The 20464-nt window shown below is 45.5% G+C and overlaps 1 protein-coding gene across 2 annotated transcripts in view; it reads left to right on the forward strand.

The window, feature by feature from the left end:
* The window catches only part of SV2C (synaptic vesicle glycoprotein 2C), a 75040-nt gene that overhangs the window by 53651 nt on the left and 925 nt on the right, over nt 1-20464 (forward strand). Inside the window, exons 8-11 of one of the 2 annotated variants that reach the window (XM_056848255.1) lie at nt 346-510; nt 2285-2418; nt 10977-11180; nt 13457-13616. In XM_056848255.1, coding sequence (XP_056704233.1) covers nt 346-510; nt 2285-2418; nt 10977-11180; nt 13457-13616 — 663 coding nt within the window. The remainder of the gene's footprint in view (nt 1-345; nt 511-2284; nt 2419-10976; nt 11181-13456; nt 13617-20464) is intronic. The other variant, XM_056848258.1, reaches the window with a different exon arrangement.

The raw sequence follows: 20464 nt of genomic DNA on the forward strand, positions 1-20464 counted from the left end.
TCCGTAAAACAAACTTTCAATTAGGTCACAAGGTCTACGGGAAACCAACTCACACAGATCGCTACTTACACAAAAACTCCAACCCCCCCCCCCGACAGAAAAGAGGAATAATCAAAACATTAATGGACCGAAATGTCAGGAAAGAAAATACCAAGACCACAGTCACACCGCCCGGATAACCTACAAGAACCAATATATTTGGATATATTACTGTTTTATCAGTGCACACTCAACAGAACACTGGGTGCATTTCAGTCTACAGTTTGTACACTGGGAATCAGTTGAACTTTAAGAAAATGTAATTTACCATTTGAACTGGTGAATTTTTGGCATTTATTTTCACAGCTATTATGGATTGTCAGTCTGGTTCCCAGATGTGATTAAACATCTACAAGCAGAGGAATATGCTACTAGAAGGAAGACTTTTGAATTTGAGAAAGTTACAGATATTAACTTCAACTTTACTTTGGAAAACCAAGTCTACTCCAGTGGAATATTCATCAATGACAGGTTGAGAGAAACAAATAATATGTCTTTAGAAACAAATTGCTACTAGTGTTCTTCAGTACTATACTGTGCATTTGGGGACTTATTTAATAATCATCATCTCAATTTTTGGACACACATGGAATCCTTTAGTTTTTCACAGAAACCAATGGATAGATTTTTCTATTTATTTGGGAATTAGTCCACATAAATGATTTAGGGACAAAAACCTGGGAGACCGTCATGTGTCCATGGGTACCTAGTCATTACGGCAGGGGTCCCCAACCTGGTACCCATGGACACCATGGCTCCCGTCAACACCTTTTCTGGCTCCTGTCAAGTGTTTTTAGAAAGTGGATAGGGCTAGGAAGGGCATTTCTCCAGCAAGGCTTCTGATTGAGTATTGGAGATTTGATTGACTGTGCTGATGTTTTAAAAATATTGTTTTGGCAGCAGCTGCCACCACAGCACAAAGATCTTTTCTGTGTTACTACAGTTAAGCTGTGGGTAATCATATTATTTATCTTGATATATTAATTGCCAAGAATTTCAGGGTAGCATCTGCAGGTGTGTGAGGGGTTGAACATCAAAGATACAGCCTCAATTCAGAGGGTTTGTTAGAGTCATCCAAACCAAGGGGGAGAATTGAAAACCTGCCAGAGGCTTACACACTTCCTCCTCGTATCATTCACTCAGAGTCCTTTTTATTTTTACTTTTTTATTTTTGGTTACTGTAACTATAGTTACATCAAGATTGGGTGAACTATAGTTAAATTTATTTAGTTATTCAGAAACCATACAACGGAAATTTCAAATCAACATTCATAAGGTAAGGTACAATAAGCACAAAGTGCATCCAACAACTTAAAAAATAAACCAACAGAAAAAAGACAACTGCATATAGCCAGTAAAACTCAGTAAATCCATTATTAAAAGTCTAGCTAAAAAGATGCTTTTACAGCCCTTCTAGAAAAGCCAAGATACTTAAACTGGTGTACTTCAGCAAAGAGCTGAGTCTTTCAATTCAGGGACCACTATGGAGAATGCCTTCTTTGGAGTGGCCTTAAACATGATGAATTACGGGATTGACAAAAATTTCTTAAACATGATGAATTGTGGGATTGACAAAAGATTTTCTGACAAAAGAGGGCTTGCAAACCCTCTTCAAACCATGGTTTCTCATCAATTCCAACCATTACCTGAATCAGATGTTCCCACAGAGTGTGATTGTGGAAATCAGAAAAGAAAGGAGAAACTTTGTTGCAAGAAGGGAATAAAGTGGCAGCTATGCTAGCACAAGGGCAAACACACCGGCACCAGGAAGCCGTGCTGCTGTGCAGGGCTCTGCCAGTGGTGCTGCTATGCCGGCAGCAAAATCCCGGAAGTGGGAGCCTGCGCTGGCGTGTGGGGTGTGTGTGTTTTCCCAGGGCATTCCTAACCCCTTTGGACCTGGGCATACCCCCTCGAGCTGCGGTGTGGCTATGCCACCTTTTTTGGTGGTGTAGCCTCACTGTTTGCTATGGGGGCATTTCCCCTTTTTTATTTTTTACACTGCTTTTATTTTATTTTCGGCGGCCAGGAAGCCTCTGTAGAGGTGGTGCAGCTGTGCCGCTCCCAGCCGTCGCAGATCTGGGTTGAAAATCATGGTTTCTTTGAAGATATTAATACTAGGTTTGGAAGACTGGGAAATTCATAAAGTTGCAGAGTGAATTAAAATTACTTCCAAAATAAGGTTACACAGGCCTCCTGCTGTTTATGATACTTTAAGCTGACTGTGCAAATTATATATATTTCTCAGGTTTACAATGATGAAATTTAAATCAGTTACTTTTGAAGATACGCTTTTTAAGAACTGTTACTTTGAAGATGTTACTACATTGAGCACATATTTTAGAAACTGTACTTTTATGGATACCAAGTTCTTCAACACAGGTATGCTTCAAGAAAAGTCATTTATTGCTCTCTGACTCTGTAGGGTCCCATTTTACTAAGCATTTCTTAGCATGAATAGTAGTTGCAATGGAATACATGAAAAGTTTAAGCAAACTCATGGTTGTTCTGTGTCCCTGCTAATTGGTGGAATGTTTTCTGCTGGTCTGTTTTATTTTTATTTTTGTCTGAATGGTTAATCTTCTTTATCAGTTTGGAGGAGGAACAGCAAGGGAATATTAGCTTTGAAAGGAAGGACAGGGGCTGGACGACCATTCCTTCTTCCCTCTGACAGCCTGCAAAGAGTAAATGGGTTATGGCTGGGAGTCAAAATACATGTTACATTTGACATGTATCAGGATACTGACCTGACTTTTAGTCAGACATTAGAGCAGGGACTAATCTTTAAACATGTCTTAGTGGCCCCATGTGGCTCCAAACACTGCAAGCAGGAGGAGGGGCTTCATGCTTCCCTCCTGCGCCATTTTTGCTGGTGGAAATGGCCACGGGGGGCATGAAGCCTCTCCTTCCCCTTGCAGCGTTTGCAGCCAAGTGGGGCAACTAAGACATGTTTAAAGGTTAGTCCCTGCTCTAACGGGTACTAGAAGGGGTACTTCTAAATAGAAGTGGGGTTGGACACTTGAGTCCCAACATGTCAAATGTAACGTATAATTTGGCCCTGAGGCTCTCTAATTGTGTGAGCCAAATTACACAAACTGGCATCTGTTCTGTGAGATCAGTTGAGGAATCTCTCTTTATTGTTGCACCCCTTCAGGAACAGGACATTGTTTACTAGAACGTTTGGAGAGAACGTCAGGCTATTGTGGCTGCTGTTCTTAGATTTGTTACTTCTGTAGTTTCCTTTTCGGCCTACCTTCTTTATCCTAATCACTGCATTGCAATGTTGTAAACTTTACTTTCTTTTCAGGTACCTCCTGACAACTATAAGATTGTAGAGCTCCCCAATTAAAAAAGTAAAGTTGCAGATATAGGCAAACAATCCTATCTGTGGTGCGGGAACAAGACATAATGTGGGCTGTTTTAAATAGATATGGTGGGGTAAACATACAAAGTGTTATGTTTGTCACAGAATAACTTTTCAGATACGGTAGAAAACCTTTCTTTTCTAAAAACAAACAAACCCTTTTCTTCCCTGCTTCTGTGCAACTCCCATAATTGTAGCCCTTCTCCAAACCATTGTGTGAAACTCCTGGATGATGTCCAGTATCCAACAATGTGTGCTAGGAAGGTGTATGGAGGTGTCCTGCATTTCTCTTTGTTCATCTGAATGGCTTCTATGCAGTCCCACATTGGGGACTGCGCAGGCGCAGGCCAGCCACGGAAAAGAATTGTCAGCTTCCAGCAAATTCCAAAAGAGTGCTCCCCCTCCCCTCGGGTATGCAATCTCCCCGCCCCGAGTCACATGACCCAAGGAGGAGGGAGCACTCTTCCCTCCAGTTCTCTTTCTGCCGCCACGGAGAGAGAACGTGCTTAGCTTCGTTCCAGCAATGGTTATGGAGTCTAAGAAGATTGCTCCATTCAAGAAGTGCTCCTCTTGTGGGGCAAAGGTTGCTAAATCTGATCCCCACAAGGAGTGCTTGCTCTGTTTGGGAGAAGGCCATGTTTCCTCTTCGTGCAAGAGCTGTGGGAAACTCACGGCCAAAGCTCTGAGGGAACGCTCGTCTCGCCTTATCTCCCACCTCTACAAGGTGTCCCTTCGTCCTCAGGAGGATTCCTCCGACCGTCCTACCGGTAAGGTGTCCTCCTCCGATGGGGCCCCTGTCGCCAAATCTACGGGTTCTGCTTCAGAAAAGCCGTCCTCAGTGGTCCTTCGACCGGCAAGGTTTATAGCCCCGAGCTCCCAAGATGGCCGCGGCCGCGGCTCGTCAAAGCGTGTTTCCCGCTCGAGGTCTCCCAGGCGTCGTCCACCCTCTCGGCCTCCAAAATGCCCGTCGGATCCTTCAAGGCGGGGTCGGCGCCGTTCAGCTTCGAAGTCGCCAAAGTCTTCTCGGCGCCGTCTATCGTTGACGCCTTCGCGGCTCCATCCCCAGCTCGCTGTGGCATCGCGCTCTGCTGAGCCCATCATTACTGTAGAGGATTCTCCTCCTCATCCCCTGGCAACCCCCTCGGCTCCAGACCCGAGCAGGGCCCAGGAGGTACCGGCGGAATTTAAGGAGCACCTCCTTCATCTTTATAAGGATGTGCCACAAGTATCCCTCGACGGAGGCTCTGCCCCGGAGCAGCAAGAGTCCCATGTTGGTGCCACTCAACTATGCCCAGAGAGGGAGGTTCGGGAACCGCTGACCCCTTCTGGCCGGAGTCGTTCCAGGAGCCGGGACCGTTCAGGTCACCGCAGTGGATCGGGCAGTCGGAGTCGTTCCCGTCGGAGCCATTCCCGTCGGAGTCGCTCCCGTCGGAGTAGTTGCCGTCGGAGTCGTTGCCGTCGGAGTCGTTCCCACCGGAGTCGTTCCCGTCGGAGTCGTTCCTGTCGGAGTCGTTCCCGTCGGAGTCGCTCGGTGCGTCGGAGCCGTTCTCCCCGTCGGAGCCGCTCTCCGCGTCGGAGTCGCTCGACTCGTCGAAGCCGCTCCACTCGTCGGAGCCGCTCTCAGCGTCGGAGTTGTTCGACTCGTCGGAGTCGTTCTCCGGGTCGGAGCCGCTCTCCAGGTCGGAGCCGTTCTCCCTGTCGGAGTCGTTCTCCGTGTCGGAGCCGCTCTCCTCGTCGGAGCCGCTCTCCTCATCGGAGCCGTTCTCCTCGTCGTTCCTGCTCTCAGGGGAACCGTTCTAATCGTCGGTGCCGTTTCAACCGTCGGGGCCGTTCCGGTCGGAGTCGTTCCACCCGTCGGAGCCGTTCGGGTCGTCGGGATCTCTCGAACAGGGCTAGTCGCCGCAGTTCGATCCGGAGTCGATCCGGACACCAAAGTCGCCATGCTCACCGAGACCGGTCTGTTGATCGGAGTGGAACTGGCCGTCGGAGTCACTCCGGTCATCGAGGTCGTTCTCCCCGGACTGATGACCCTGAACGTTTTGCCCGGTCACATCGTCACCGGTACATAACGCCTTCGTTCGATTCGAGGTCGCCATTACTGCATCGTGGTCGCTCTCAGTCGCGACCTAGTTCGTCCTCAAGACGACGTTTGTCTGGGTCCTCTGTCTCCCGTATGGCCGATTATGATTCGGTTTATGACCCTGATTATGATCCCTCGCTTTCACGCGATTATGATGATGACGACACCCGTACGTCCCTGCCCTCGCCTGATGATTCAGTTGGGGATCCCAAACCCTTATCCCCTGCGGGGAATGTCCGCCTATATGCGGAGCAATTGATAAGAATGGCGAAGGCCTTTAAAATCGACGTCAAGCCCGAGGAATCGGGTCCTATTGATGATGTCATGGATATCTTACATAACCCCGATGTGGGCCCGGCTGTATTCCCAATCCTTAAGAGTCTCTTAGAGATTCTCCACGCCAACTGGGCTAAACCAGCATCAGTTCCTTCCTCCACAAAACGTATAGAGAATTTGTACAAGATACGGAAGGAAGGAGGGGAATTCTTATACCAGCACCCCCCTCCCAACTCTATTATTGCCGAGGCCCTCCCTGGGAAGTTTAGGTCTGGGTCCCACACCTCCCCAAGAGACCCTGAAGGCCGTAAGTTAGACACTCTGGCAAGGAAGGTCTATTCCTCCACGGCAGTTAGTGTCTGCATCCAATTTTATGGCCATGATGGCGAGGTATCAATTTGCCCTTTGGGACCGCATTTCCCCCCAGGTTTCCCTCGTTCCCGAGGACCAACGTCCATCGGTCCTAGCAGTGCAGGCTGAGGGAATGTCTCTCGCGAGACAACAGTTAGCTGCTGCCAGACATGTGACGGATTCGTCGAGTAAAGCTATAGCCTCTGCTATAGTTATTAGGAGACATGCCTGGCTGCGCCAGTCGGCGCTTCCCTTAGATACTAAGGCTCGCATAGAGGATCTCCCTTTCGAGGTCACGGTTCTCTTTAGTAATCAGACCGACACTTTCTTAGACCGCCTCAAAAAGAATAAGACGAACGCCAAGTCCCTTGGTATTACTCGTCAGACCTCTGATAACAGGAGGCGTTATTTCTGCCGTTCGGCTGGTCAATCTTCCCGCCCATTTAGGTTCCAGGCCCCTCCTCAGCACCCCCCCTTCCGTCCATCTTTTCCTCGTCCACAACAGGACAGGAAATTCTCCAATAAGAATAAATCACGCAGGGGTCAGAGGGGATCCCCTGGTTCCTTCCCCAGGGCAAAACAAGCATGACTAAATGTACATGTTGATTTTTGTGACCGGTTGTCACTTTTTTATTCCCAGTGGTCGTTTATCACTACCGATGTTTGGGTTCTTAAAATAATAAAATATGGTTATTTCATCGAATTTGATTCTCTTCCTCCTTTTAGGCCGGTTGCCCATGCTGTCTCTCGTGACCCTGAGCCCCTTTCTGCGGAAGTCAAGGCCTTACTGGCTAAGGGCGCAATCTCCGAAGTGCTCCCTCCAGACCAGAATCATGGCTTCTACTCCCATTTTTTCTTAGTGGACAAGAAAGGCGGTGGAAAGCGCCCTATCCTGGACCTACAGGATTTAAACCTGTTTGTCAAGACTAGGAAGTTTCGTATGCTTACCCTACCTGAGGTGCTCCCCTTCCTTGATGCGCACATGTGGTTCGCAGTATTGGACCTTCGTGACGCGTATTTTCATATTGCGATTCATGAGGAGTGCCGCTGTTATTTACGTTTCTGGTGCAATAACAGGTGCTACCAGTATAATGTCTTGCCATTTGGCTTGTCCACTGCCCCTAGGACTTTCACTAAGTGCCTCGCCGTAGTGGTCGCGCACCTTGCACTTCAAGGATGCGTTATATTTCCTTACCTTGATGACTGGTTGGTGGTGGCCCATTCAGAATCTGAATTATCCTCACGCATGGATTCGATCCTTGCAACACTTCATAATCTAGGACTCCTAGTCAATTTTGAGAAGTCTCACCTAACCCCTGCACGGGCTCAGATGTTTATTGGGGCACGTTTGGATGCCTCTTTGGCCCGGGCTTTTCTTCCTCCACCTAGAGCTCATGCCATCAGAAAACTGATTAACAGTTTTGTCCGCAATAGGTTCCAGTCAGCACATCGAATACAAAAGTTGTTGGGCCTTATGACCTCCACCACGGCGGTGGTGGAGTTTGCTAGGCTTAGGATGCGACCACTGCAAAACTGGGTTGTTAGAGTCTTTACCATTAATGTGGACTCGCAATTTAAGCGTTTGTCCATCCCCAGATACGTCTTATCCTCTCTACGATGGTGGACGTTGGATGTCAATGTCCTGTCAGGGGTTCCCTTCTGTAGACAATCTCCGGACAGGTTTCTATTCACTGACGCCTCCCTGGTGGGTTGGGGGGCTCACTGCGACCATCTTACAGTACAAGGGAGATGGTCTCCTTCGGAGTCTTTATTGCATATTAATTTGCTTGAGCTTCGTGCCATCCTTCTCGCTCTGTCTTCGTTTGCAGGGTACCTGATGGGTCGGCGCGTTCAAATCGCCACAGACAGCTCCACCGCCCTGTTTTATCTAAACAAGCAGGGCGGCACAAGGTCCGTTTCGCTCTGCAAAGAAGTCAGCGACATCTGGGAATGGGCCATACATCACGACACCTCCCTCTTAGCAATTCACATTGTGGGCAAGAGCAACACACTAGCCGATGCCCTGAGCCGCTGTCCAGACCTGTCTCACGAGCTCACACTGAACACTACATGCCTACAACATGTTTTTCATCACTGGGGTCGTCCTCTAATAGACCTTTTTGCCATACAATCCAATGCGGTATGCCCCAGATTTTACTTCAGGGCGGGGGTCAGCCCAGGCTCTCTGGGAGACGCCTTCCAAATTCCCTGGAAGGGGACCCTGTTTTATCTGTTTCCCCCGTTCCCTCTACTTCAGAGGGTCATTGCCAAGGTGATCCAGGACAACCCAGATGCCATCCTTGTCACTCCCTACTGGCCCAGGAGATCATGGTTCGCAGTGCTCAAGTCACTTGCACACGGACAGTGTCTACTTCTCCCGAGAGACCCCTCCCACCACCCTCCCAGTCTGCAACTAGCGGCTTGGAGGGTCCTACCCCGAGCCTATGGTCTGACAGAGTAGCCCAGGTGCTTCTCCATTCGCTCAAAGCTTCCACACGTCGTTCTTACGACAATAAGTGGAGGCGCTTCTCTGACTGGTCATCAGATAAGGGCATCTCTCCTGTTACCTGCCCCTTGTCTGGTATTTTTGACTATTTACTGTTCCTTAAGGATGAGGGCTTATCCAATTCATCTGTTAAGGTTCATTTGGCCGCTATATCGGCTTTTCACCCAGAGGTTGACTCCTTCTCGGTTTTCTCTCACCCCCTCTCCAAAAAGTTTTTGAAGGGTCTAAATAATTTATTTCCACCTGCTGCCTTGCCAGTTCCCCAGTGGAGCCTGTCTCTAGTGCTCACTCGTCTCATGACTTCCCCCTTTGAACCCCTGGCCACCTGTAATTTGGCCTTGCTTTCCTTTAAGACCGCGTTTCTGATCGCAATTACCTCAGCTAGGAGGGTGAGCGACTTGTCGGCTCTTTCCCATTCCCCTCCATACACTGTCTTCCACTCTAATAGGGTGGTCCTTAGAACTAAGTTATCATTCCTGCCCAAGGTAGTGTCTGCATTTCACCTTTCACAGGACATCGTCCTACCTGTTTTTTTCCCTAACCCGTCTTCAGACGCTGACAAAGCCCTTCATTCGCTCGACGTAAGGAGGGCTCTCCTGTTCTATATTAACCGTACCCAATCCTTTAGGGCTGTGGACAACTTATTTGTCTGTTTGGGGGGAAAACGCAAAGGTCAGCGGGCATCTCCTCAAACCATCTCTAGATGGATTACATGTACTATTAAATTGGCTTATGACCTTGCTCACCAGGATTGCCCTCCCATGATCAAGGCTCATTCTACCAGGGTGTATGCGGCTTCTATCGCCTTCTCGTCAAGAGTAGATATCCGGGACATCTGCAAAGCTGCCACTTGGTCCACTCCATCGACATTCATAAAACACTACGCTGTGGATGTGGATTCAGCAAAGGATGCAGCTGTGGGACGTGCAGTGTTGCAGTCCTTATTCCGGTGATGTCCCACACCCACCGTCCTGGTAAGCGAGCTCGCTACTCTCCCAATGTGGGACTGCATAGAAGCCATTCAGATGAAAAACAGAGTTTCACTTACTGTAACTGTTGTTCATCTGATGGATCTTCTATGCAGTAACACATTCCCTCCCTCCTTCCCCGCTGTGGGACCTTTCCGCTTGTATGGTGGTTGGTTCCGTGGCGGCAGGTTGGAGAACTGGAGGGAAGAGTGCTCCCTCCTCCTTGGGTCATGTGACTCGGGGCGGGGAGATTGCATACCCGAGGGGAGGGGGAGCACTCTTTTGGAATTTGCTGGAAGCTGACAATTCTTTTCCGTGGCTGGCCTGCGCCTGCGCAGTCCCCAATGTGTTACTGCATAGAAGATCCATCAGATGAACAACAGTTACAGTAAGTGAAACTCTGTTTTTCCTGCAGCCCATTCCAGCTCCCAGAAATACATTTCTTTGAGTTATGGGGCCCATGTGGAAGAATAGCTGAGTGAGTCAGGGAACAAAGGCATGTATGAATGTGCCTTATACCGAGTCAGATCATTGGTCTGTCAAGGACAGTATTGTCTGATCTGACTGGCAGCTGCTCTCCAGGGTCTCAGCTAGAGGTCTTTCTCATCACGTATTGCCTAGTCCTGGAGATGCATATCCTTTTAATTGGACATGGAGGGGATTGAACCTGGGACCTAGGGGAGGGGCTGTGGCTCAGCGGTAGAGCATCTACTTGGCATGCAGAAGGTCCCAGGTTCAATCCATCTCCTGTTAAAGGGACTAGGCAAGTAGGTGATGTGAAAGACCTCTAGCCGAGACCCTGGAGAGCCGCTGCCGGTCTGAGTAGACAATACTGACTTTGATGGACTAAGGGTCTGATTCAGTATAAGGCAGCTTCATGTCTTTATGTGTTCATGTGTTCCTCCCAATGCTGCACTGAGGATGAAGGAAGGTGTGAAATTGCCCCCTCTTCTCTCTTCCATTAGCAAAAGCTGTGCTTGTTGAAGACACCTGTTGTACCTGACCCACGTGGCTATTCCTCTGCATGGGTGCTGAGATCCCAAGAAACAATCTTTCTAGGAGCTGGTAAGGGCTGCAGGAATGGAGAGAAACATGGGAAAATCTGTATTCCATGTATGCATGATTGGAAACAGGCCAGTGTAATGTATACAGGGTTATATTAGTTATGAAAATGTATTAAGCCTGGGCATAGTATTTGCATTCATTTTGCTACTATACATAATCTTGTTCTTAATAAATTATTATTTTTTAATCCCTTGCCTTTCCATGGATCCAGAGCAAGCTGCACCGTGATGAAAAATATGTTACTGAAACAGTCAGTTCTTAAAATGTTTTAAAATGGGACATTTTCATGACTTTGTAATACTTGTCTAGTTATTCTTTTTGATTCCATAGATCTTGAACCATATAAATACTCTGGCAGTAGATTTATAAACTGCACATTTGAACACAACAAGACAGGATGTCAGATTTCCTTTGATGATGATTATAGTGCCTATTGGATTTATTTTGTTAATTTCCTGGGGACTTTAGCAGTATTACCGGGAAATATCGTCTCAGCTCTTCTGATGGACAGAATTGGGCGTTTAACTATGCTAGGTATGAACATTGTATTAAAAATACTTTAAGCAGTTAAAATACATTATTTTAAGTGGTTTTTAAAGAGTTTATTATTGAAAGAGCTGGAAAATGGATTTTTTAAGCCACAAATTAGTATACTTACACTCCTTCAGAAAGAAATACTTGAAAATAATCCATGCAGGTGAACAGAAAAAAGCAGAGATCAACCTTTTCACATCAAGAATTAGGCCAAACAAGACACTACACAGTATACACGTAACAGTGTTACAATATGTGTTTTTGCTTTTTAAAAATGACCGAAATCAGATGCAGGAGTCTGCATTTGAATGGAAGACAGGGTAGGCAGAACGGTTTCTTAACCCTTTTCCTTTCAGCTGCTTTTGGTGAGTGGAAAGCAATGTCAAGCTGCAGATGATTTATGGCAACTCCATAGGATTTTCAAGGCAAGAGTAGAACAGAAGTGGTTTACTATTGTCTGCCTCTGCATAGTAACCCTGGACCTCCTTGGTGGTTTCCCATCCACGTGCTAACCAGGGCTGATCCTGCTTAGCTTCCAAGATCTGATGAGATCAAGCTAGCCTGAGCTATCCAGGTCAGGGCTCAGCTGCCTTTACTCTGTAAATATTTTGCCAGTTGCATTTCCACCTACTAGAGAAAGACACGGGTGCCTGTATCTCCCCCCACCCCAATCCCTGGTACTGTTTCTCTCTTCAAAGTCTTTGTCTTCCCTCAGCTGCTTTTCATTTAAAAATAGAAGTCAGGAGACTTACATGTGCCTTTTATAATATCTAGTTTGTCTCTAAGAGTCTCTGGGTCTGATTACGTATCTTGTGTTGACAAGGAAAAGTCTTCTGGTTAACATAGGCTTTAGACATACAGCAAAAGATTGTTGTTACCATCAAGCTGTCCTAAATTGAAGGCGTCTACCTGGTCACTAAGAGCCCCGTGGCCCACAGTGGTAAGCTGTAGTACTGCAGTCCAAGCTCTGCTCACGACCTGAGTTCGATCCCAACGGAAGTTGGTTTCAGGTAGCTGGCTCAAGGTTGACTCAGCCTTCCATCCTTCCGAGGTCGGTCAAATGAGTACCCAGCTTGCTGGGGGTAAAATGTACCTACCTGGTCACTGCCCTAACCTGGATGGCCCAGGCTAGCCTGATCTCGTCAGATCTCAGAAGTTAAGCAGGGTTGGCCCTGGTTAGTATACCAGGGAATACCAGGGTCGTGCTTTGAAATGCCCACTGGGTCACCATAAGTCGGCTGCAACTTGACGGCACTTACACACACACACACAGAGAGAGAGCGAGAGAGAGAGAGCTGGTCACTGGTGGAGATGAAAAGCCGCATTAGATGGACCTTGACCTATTGTTTTAAAATAATTCAGAGGCACCGTTCTAAGGGCAGTGCTACAAAAGCTATGACAGTCATGGAGCTGCTATTAAATATGGCCAACTTGCCCCCTTCCCCCACCACAAGGTATAGTAAGACTGTTGCCACCTGGATAATGTTCCACTGAGTGTGTTCCTGCTCTAGCTCCATATCATTTGCAGCTGGGGTGTGGAAAGTCACTGCATGATGATACCTTGATATAGGTAAGTTTTGCATACATGCTATAGAATGGGGCACATGCAACCTTTTTACACATTTTTTGCTGGCACTTCCATTTTTATTGTAATGTCTAATTCTGCCCTGAGTCTTAAACCTTGATAGCTCTATAAATAAGCTGCCCCCCCCAAAAAAAGAAATCCAATTCTTCCACACCAAAATCTTTATCTTCAAATGAAAAGAGCGCTTACTGGAAATATTTCGAAACTATTCTTATTGCAAGGGGGGAGATGAAGGTTGTTTCACTTGCAACTAAATTAAGCCAAACAATTCCGAAGTATCCACTATAATAGCTTACATTCCTTTACTCTTCTGTTCTTGTAAGGCATTACGGGGACTACTTAACTGCAATTTAAGCTTCCCCTTCACAGCCCACTGACTATTCTGATAGCTGAATGCAGGATTTAAATTGAAACATGGCACTTTCTGCTTTCTAGTATTATATCAAAATTGGCTATACTCTGAAGCCAAAAAAAGGGGGGAGGGGAAATCTGATGGAACTCAACCAAAATGCTGATTACAAACCAAAGAGGTTGAGCTGAAAAATGTATATATTGAATGTGTTAGTTTTTGTCTTGATTAGGAGTTTTATGCTTTTAATCTATATGTGCACCTTATTAAAATTTATATATTTATAGTCTGAAGCCCACAACAGAACCAGTGGTAATTCTCACCCTTTGCCTTGCAATGCAGGTGGGTCTATGATTCTTTCTGGAATTAGCTGTTTCTTCCTGTGGTTTGGCACGAGCGAATCCATGATGATTGGCATGCTGTGTCTGTACAACGGCCTCACCATCTCAGCATGGAACTCCCTTGACGTCATTACCGTGGAGCTGTATCCTACAGACAGAAGGTATATTTGTGCTTTGCTTTATATTTATCCTGAACCACCATTAATTAAACATGATTTGCTTGCAATAAATTGTAACGAAAACACCTATAAATAATAAATGCTTGGGTTTTTGAAGAAACTTTGACACAAATTCCTTGCCAAGGTCTCCTAAGAAAACTGCAGTTATAGAATAAAGTAGGAAGCAGTGAGCTGAAATATAGACCATTTTCATAATATAAGGTAAAGGTCCCCTGTGCGAGCACCGGGTCACTCCTGACCCATGGGGTGACGTCACATCCCAACATTTACTAGGCAGACTTTGTTTACGGGGTGGTTTGCCAGTGCCTTCCCCAGTCATCTTCCCTTTCCCCCCAGCAAGCTGGGTACTCATTTGACCAACCTCGGAAGGATGGAAGGCTGAGTCAACCTTGAGCCGGCTACCTGAAACCAACTTCCGTCAGGATCGAACTCAGGTCATGAGCAGAGCTTGGACTGCAGTACTGCAGCTTACCACTCTGCGCCACGGGGCTCATATTTTCATAATAGAATGCTGTTAATAGAAGATTCCTCCAATAATCTGCATTAGGACTGTTGCAATTTGACTTGTTCATAAATGATTTGGACTTGCATGAACCAAATTTGTAGATGACAAGAAGTTATCCAAGAGGGTACTATGCCAAGCAGGCTGTGAATAGCATGCAAAGGATCTGGGTGATGGAGACTCAGAATGGCAGCAGATTGGGGCAAAAAGCATGCCAGCCAATGCAGATGGCACCCCAGGTTGGCTGCCCTGAGGAAAAAGATCTAAGGAGTCTTAGCCAGCTCATTCTTCAGGAGCAGTGGAAAGAATGTTAGAGTTATTAGGAATGCAATTAACAATAAAGTATTATAACACAATTATTTAATTGATGGTACAATCATATTTAAAATTAAATGTACACTTTTTAAAAGTTTATAATAGAGCTGGCAAAAAGACAGAAAGAGCAGCTAAAATGACCAAGGGTAAAAGTGTATTTATTTACTTCATTTATGACCACTTTTCTCTCCAATGGGGACTCAAAGTATTACAGTCTGCAGGATAAGTGATACTGCCCTTTTTCTGGTACAACCAGAGTGACCAAAGCAGTGTAACCAAGACCATCCCCAAACCTAGTCTACAATCAGACTGATCAAGATTGACTTCAGCTTTATTTATTTATTTATGTATAGAAAATTTGGATGCTGCCTCTCTAGACCTGCTTGCAATGGCTCACAACTAAAACAGTAAAATAGAACAAAGCAAATAACAGCAAAAACAATTTTTTAAAATCATATCAATAAGAACTTGTAAAAACAAAATCAATAAACATGCTAATAAAACCAACCATTCAAAACTAGCCAGGGAATAGAATCATAGAGTTGGAAGGGTCCATACAGGCCATCTAGTCTAACCCCCTGCTCAATGCAGGATCAGCCTAGGGCATCCCTGACAAATGTTTGTCCAGCCTCTGCTTAAAGACTGCCAGTGAGGGGGAGCTCACCACCTCCCTAGGTAGCTGATTCCACTGTCGAACAACTCTTACTTAAAAAAAAAATCCTAATATCCAGGCGGTACCTTTCTGCCCTCAATTTAAACCCATTATTGCGAGTCCTATCTTCTGCTGCCAACAGGATCAGCTCCCTGCCCTCCTAAGTGAAAGCCCTTCAAATACATAAAAATAATACAGCCATTGTTCTGTACTTTATTTCCTCAGTTTCTCTTCATTGAGAATTTGCCTCAGGTCAAAGATACCATTTTAAACTTTGGGTTTCCTTCTGTCAGGAAAGGAATATTTTACAGTGCAATCCTATTCAGAGTTACTTCAATCTAAGCCTGTTGATTTCAGTCGGTTTAGACTGGAGTAACACTCCATAGGATGTACTGCCTATGTGCTGTTTTTGCAGACATGGGCACAGTGAGTTTCTACTGCCACCTTGTGGAAGTAGCACATCACTGGGTTTTTTTTTCCAGACTTCAGTCATGGCCTACGGTTGGCCCAAAGGCATTACTGACTCCTTCAACTTATTACGAGTCAAGCATCCTCAAACCCTGTTCCTTTGAGATCTCTCATAACACTCTGTGTGGCAATGATTTTTCATCGCATTAGTAGAAAACCCTGGCAGTATTTTTAACTATTCAAAAAACTATTTATTTTTTTTAGAAAAAGCAACTATCTTCTCTACATCTCACTGTAGAGATGTATACAGGCTGAAACGATACTAGTTTTTCCTTCTTTTCACATCTATGGTTGCAGCCACAGAACAAAAAAATCTTGTCACTCCTTGTAACTTTTTTCTTTTATCTGTGTGACCCCTTTATGTGTAACCTCTGTAAAAGCACCTCTCTGTAGTGTTCTGGGGCGACGTGTGTTATGCTGCCTCCTTGCCTTCCTTATTTTTGCTGACACAAAAGGCTCTTGCCTTTTAATTCTTAGAGCAGGATAGTTTAGTTGTATATGGCTGAATGACAGAATGGTCAGTGCATGGGGGTGGCTCCAAGGTAAAAGTAGATCCTTTAAAATAAGCAGTTGTTTTTCTTAAACATATATAGACATTATTTAGTGTAATGGTTTCAGATAGGTACATAAGAGTAATGGTTCCTTAAATAGACCTAGCCACACAGGCTTATTTTCTCACTTGCCACCTAGGCCAATAACTTCCACAAAGCTTAACTTTCCAACTTGCCACCCAGGTCATAACTTCCACGCAGATTTATTTTCTTCACTTGCTGCTTAGGCTAATAACTTCCACACATATTTCTCTCATAGCACTCTACAGCTTCCCACTCAATCTTTTCTCTCCACACAAACTCATCTTTATCTCCACAAGGCCTCTCAGAACAAACCAGTCAACTATGCCCCCTATGGTACTGCTACCATCTAATCATAGCACAATTCAATCACCCATCCAGACCCCCTCTTTCTTACTCTACATTTTAGATCACCGCAACATATATTTAAAATGCCACATTAATACATAGAAATAAAACATACACAGTATTTACATGGCAAAACACCACATACCTCTCTATAGCTTTTAACCTTTCCTGCTTTTTTATCGTATTCTCTTTCTGCCCAGACAAGCAGAGTGTGGACTTTCTAACTTGCTTATTTGACTACTGTGGTCATTCTGGGGAGGGGTCGTTATTTGTAGGCTAATTTCATGTGATTTGTTTCAGATGCAAGTTTAGGATAGATTCATGTAATTTAACTGTTATGTATGTGCATAGTTAGGCCGATATGCAGGGGGAACTTAGGAGCTTGAGTCCCCGACGAAGGATCCTAAGCCTGCACGCGCCATTTGCCCAAGCTGGCATGCGCCATTGGCCCTAAGCCGGCACGCGCCATTGGCGACCCGGGGTTGTTCCCTCCCTATCACGGATCAGGGGGGGAGTGGCCGCAGGCGGCCAGGGGGGCATATAAGCGGGGCCCATTTACACAGTTCTTCAGTTCTGTTCACAATAAACGCGTTGCTGACCTCGTGTGTCCTTCCCACAAAACCCTGATTGTTTTAATTGGCCTCAAATGTGTTCTCTGCAGGACCTGATTTCAGATAAGCTCAGCAGGTACAGATTTGTCAGGCTTTTAAAATAAAACGAATGTAAATTTTGTTAATTTGTTACGTCTATAACTAGAAACTGTTCTCTGGGTGTACCCTATTCAGAGAATGTGTTCACACACGTTAGATTCTTCTAAAGTGTAACACAATCCTAAAGTTTGGGATCTAAAGAAGGAGTCTTCGCATGCTGCTTTTGTCAGTTTGCTATCCATTGAAGTGCCAAATGGATAACTGCAATCTATGATACCTTCTCATAGAATGTATATATTTATTTAAAATATTATATACCCACCTTTCTTGAGGACATCCCAAGATCCAAAGTGGATAAGTTCTGATTGACTCTGAATATCAGATTCCTGGCCCTTCTGTCAGCGGTAGGGATATATAAACCTTGGATTGTATTCTGAAAACATTAAAGACATTCTAAAACCTTCTGCAGATTGAAAGTCCTTATCTGCAAAAGCAGATATTCAGTAGTCATAGAACAGATAGCCCTGTCTAGTTTTTCATGCTATAAATGGAGAAGAGATAGTACACTACTTAAGAGATCATGATCAGCAGATATTACTGATAAATCAACTATTGTTGAATCTGAATGAGAGAGGTAAGTAGTGTTCCCAATTGAAGAGTCAAATGTAGAACCATTTTAGACAACAAATTATTCTGGCATAAGAACACCCTGTTCTGTTTTTAAGAATCCGGAGTGCAAAAGTAGGTGGTGGTTAACATGGGAAGCCTTGAAACAAAGGAATTGTTATTGATGGCCAGTTGATTTATTTTGTTGCGCCTAGGGATGTAGTGGTTAGACTAGGATATGGGAGACCTAGATTTGAATCCCCACTCTGCTATGGAAGCTCGCTGGGTGGCCGTGGGCGACTCACTGTCTTTCAGCCTTACCTACGTCACAGGGTTGTTATGAGGATAAAATGGATGTGGTAAAATTATGATGTAAACTGCTTTAGGTTTCCATTGGGGATAGGGTTGGCAGCTCTGGGTTGGGAAATACCTGGAGATTTGGGGGTGGAGCCTGGAAAGGGCAGGGTTTGGGGAGGGGAAGGACTAGGAGCTCAATCCTGAAGGGTGGAGTAGATCTGCCACAGCTGGGAGCAGCGGAGCCATGCTGCCTCCTCAGAGGCTTCCTGGCCGTGGCGGAGCCTTAAAAAGAAGTTTTTAAAATAAGAAAAGGGGGAAATGCCCCACTGAAAACAGTGAGGTTGTGCCACCCTGTCACCACTCAAGGGGGCGTTTCCTAAAGTCAGCTTCACCCCTGGGAACGCCCCCCCCCAAACTAGCTAAGGCTTTCCTTTCCAAGAAAGTCCTGCCATTGTGGCTGTGCTGGCGGTGGGGGATGCCAGTGCCCTGAGGCCTGTGTGTTTGCCCCCGTGCTGCCGTAGGTGTCACCTTATTCCATTATAAGGTAGCACCTACACCGGTGCTGGGTCAAACTGTCTCCAAAGAAGCTTTTCCGTCCCCCCCCTTCAGGAATGCGCAGCCCAAGTCCCTTAGAGTCCACCCTCCAAAGCAGCCACTTTCTCCAAGGGAACTGATCTTGGTTGTCAGGAGATCTCCAGGTGCCACCTGGAGGTTGGCAACTAATTGGAGAGAAACACGGGGTCTAAATGCCTTAATCAATTAATAAATCAGAAAAGGAAATACTGACAATTATGGCCAACGTGAGATCATCTTAGTATGTTGCCTTGGGTCCCATGCTTGAACAGCAAGTTAGGTCAACACTCCACATGGCCCATGCAAGAATAATTTCAGTCAGAGGTCCTCTATGTGAATTGTTTGTGAAAAATGTGCATGACTGTGGAAACAGCTTGTCCACATCATATAGAAAAACTAAAGTGGGGTGGAATTCCATTACATATGTCGTCTCTCAGTTTCAGTTTTGCTTACCACGTGCACAGAGCATTCTTAGTCTGTTAGTCACCGTTAGGTGGTAGCAAGTAGTAAATCCATCAGCTACTCAGTGAATGGCAGATGGAAAATACACACTGCAACCCAGCTACAGCCCTGTGTAAAAGAACATATAATTGCCAAGACACTTGATAGAAACCATTAATGTTCTTCTGTGAGCCTTCGTGGTATAGTGGTTAGGAGCAGTGGACTCTAATCTGGATAACTGAGTTTGATTTGCCACTCCTATGCATGAAGCCTGCTGGGTGACCTTGGGAATAATAATAATAATATATTTTTAGGCCGCTCTACTGTGACAAGTCGTTTTCAGAGTGGTGTGCAACATTATTATACAGTCTAGACCAATACAGACCAATACAGTCTATAAGTTAAGCTAAAATATTAATTAAAGTCGACAGCACCCTTCATTTATAGCATTCAACCAATAGAGGATGAAGAGGGGGAAGGAAAAGAAGGGAGGCCAGCAGGACAGCAACTGTTGCTGTCCTCAACCATACGCTTGGTGGAACAACTCTGTTTTGCAGGCCCTGTGGAATTGATTTAAGTCCTGCAGGGCCTGGATCTCACTAGGGAGAGTGTTCGACCAGGTTGGGGGCAGAGTTGAAAGGGCCCTGTCCCTGGTTGAGGACAGCCGGACATCTTTCAGACAGAGAACACCAGCAGATTTTCTCCTTCAGAGCAAAGGGCTCTTTTGGGGGGCCATAACTCTATGGTCAAGTGCTGCAACAACTAAATATTTTCAGATTTCCTCTGCCGTTTCTTAAAACCTGTAATGAACTAGCACCTACCCAAAAAAAGGAATATATTTTTTAAATTATGTGTCAAATTATGGCATGGTGTATTTAAGCAGGGAGAGGCCTTTGTTTAGAGGAATGCAACTTATTCAAGCCAACTAATTATGCTGAGATGTCTCAGTTGTTATCAGTTTCTCCCCCACCCCTTAAAACCATATTTCTGAGTCTTCTCGAACTTGGCTGTCCTCCTTCTCCTACAATTGGCTGTCCTCCTCCTCCTCCCCCCAACTATCCATTCAGCAGGCAAGCACGTGGAGGTCTTTGTGAACCTCCAGAATGCAATCTCATTTTTTAAAATGCCAAGAAACACATTTGTTTCTGTTCCCCACACATCTACTGGATCTCCCCATCATTTCAGTTCTGGTTTTCCAAGCCCTTCCTTGATGCAATAATGTTTGAACTGATAGAACACATGCCATAGTTGGGTGAAGTCTTATCAGCATTTCCACAAAGCGCCCATATTGATTAGGTAGATCACCTAAAGGCAGGCAAATTGTTGCTTGTCATAAGCTGATTTATCTCCTTGTTTTGTAAACACTGTCTGCCTGGTGTGATATGTTGTTAGGCTTTCTGATATCA

Source organism: Euleptes europaea, chromosome 4, assembly GCF_029931775.1.
Source record: "Euleptes europaea isolate rEulEur1 chromosome 4, rEulEur1.hap1, whole genome shotgun sequence".
NCBI lineage: Eukaryota > Metazoa > Chordata > Lepidosauria > Squamata > Sphaerodactylidae > Euleptes > Euleptes europaea.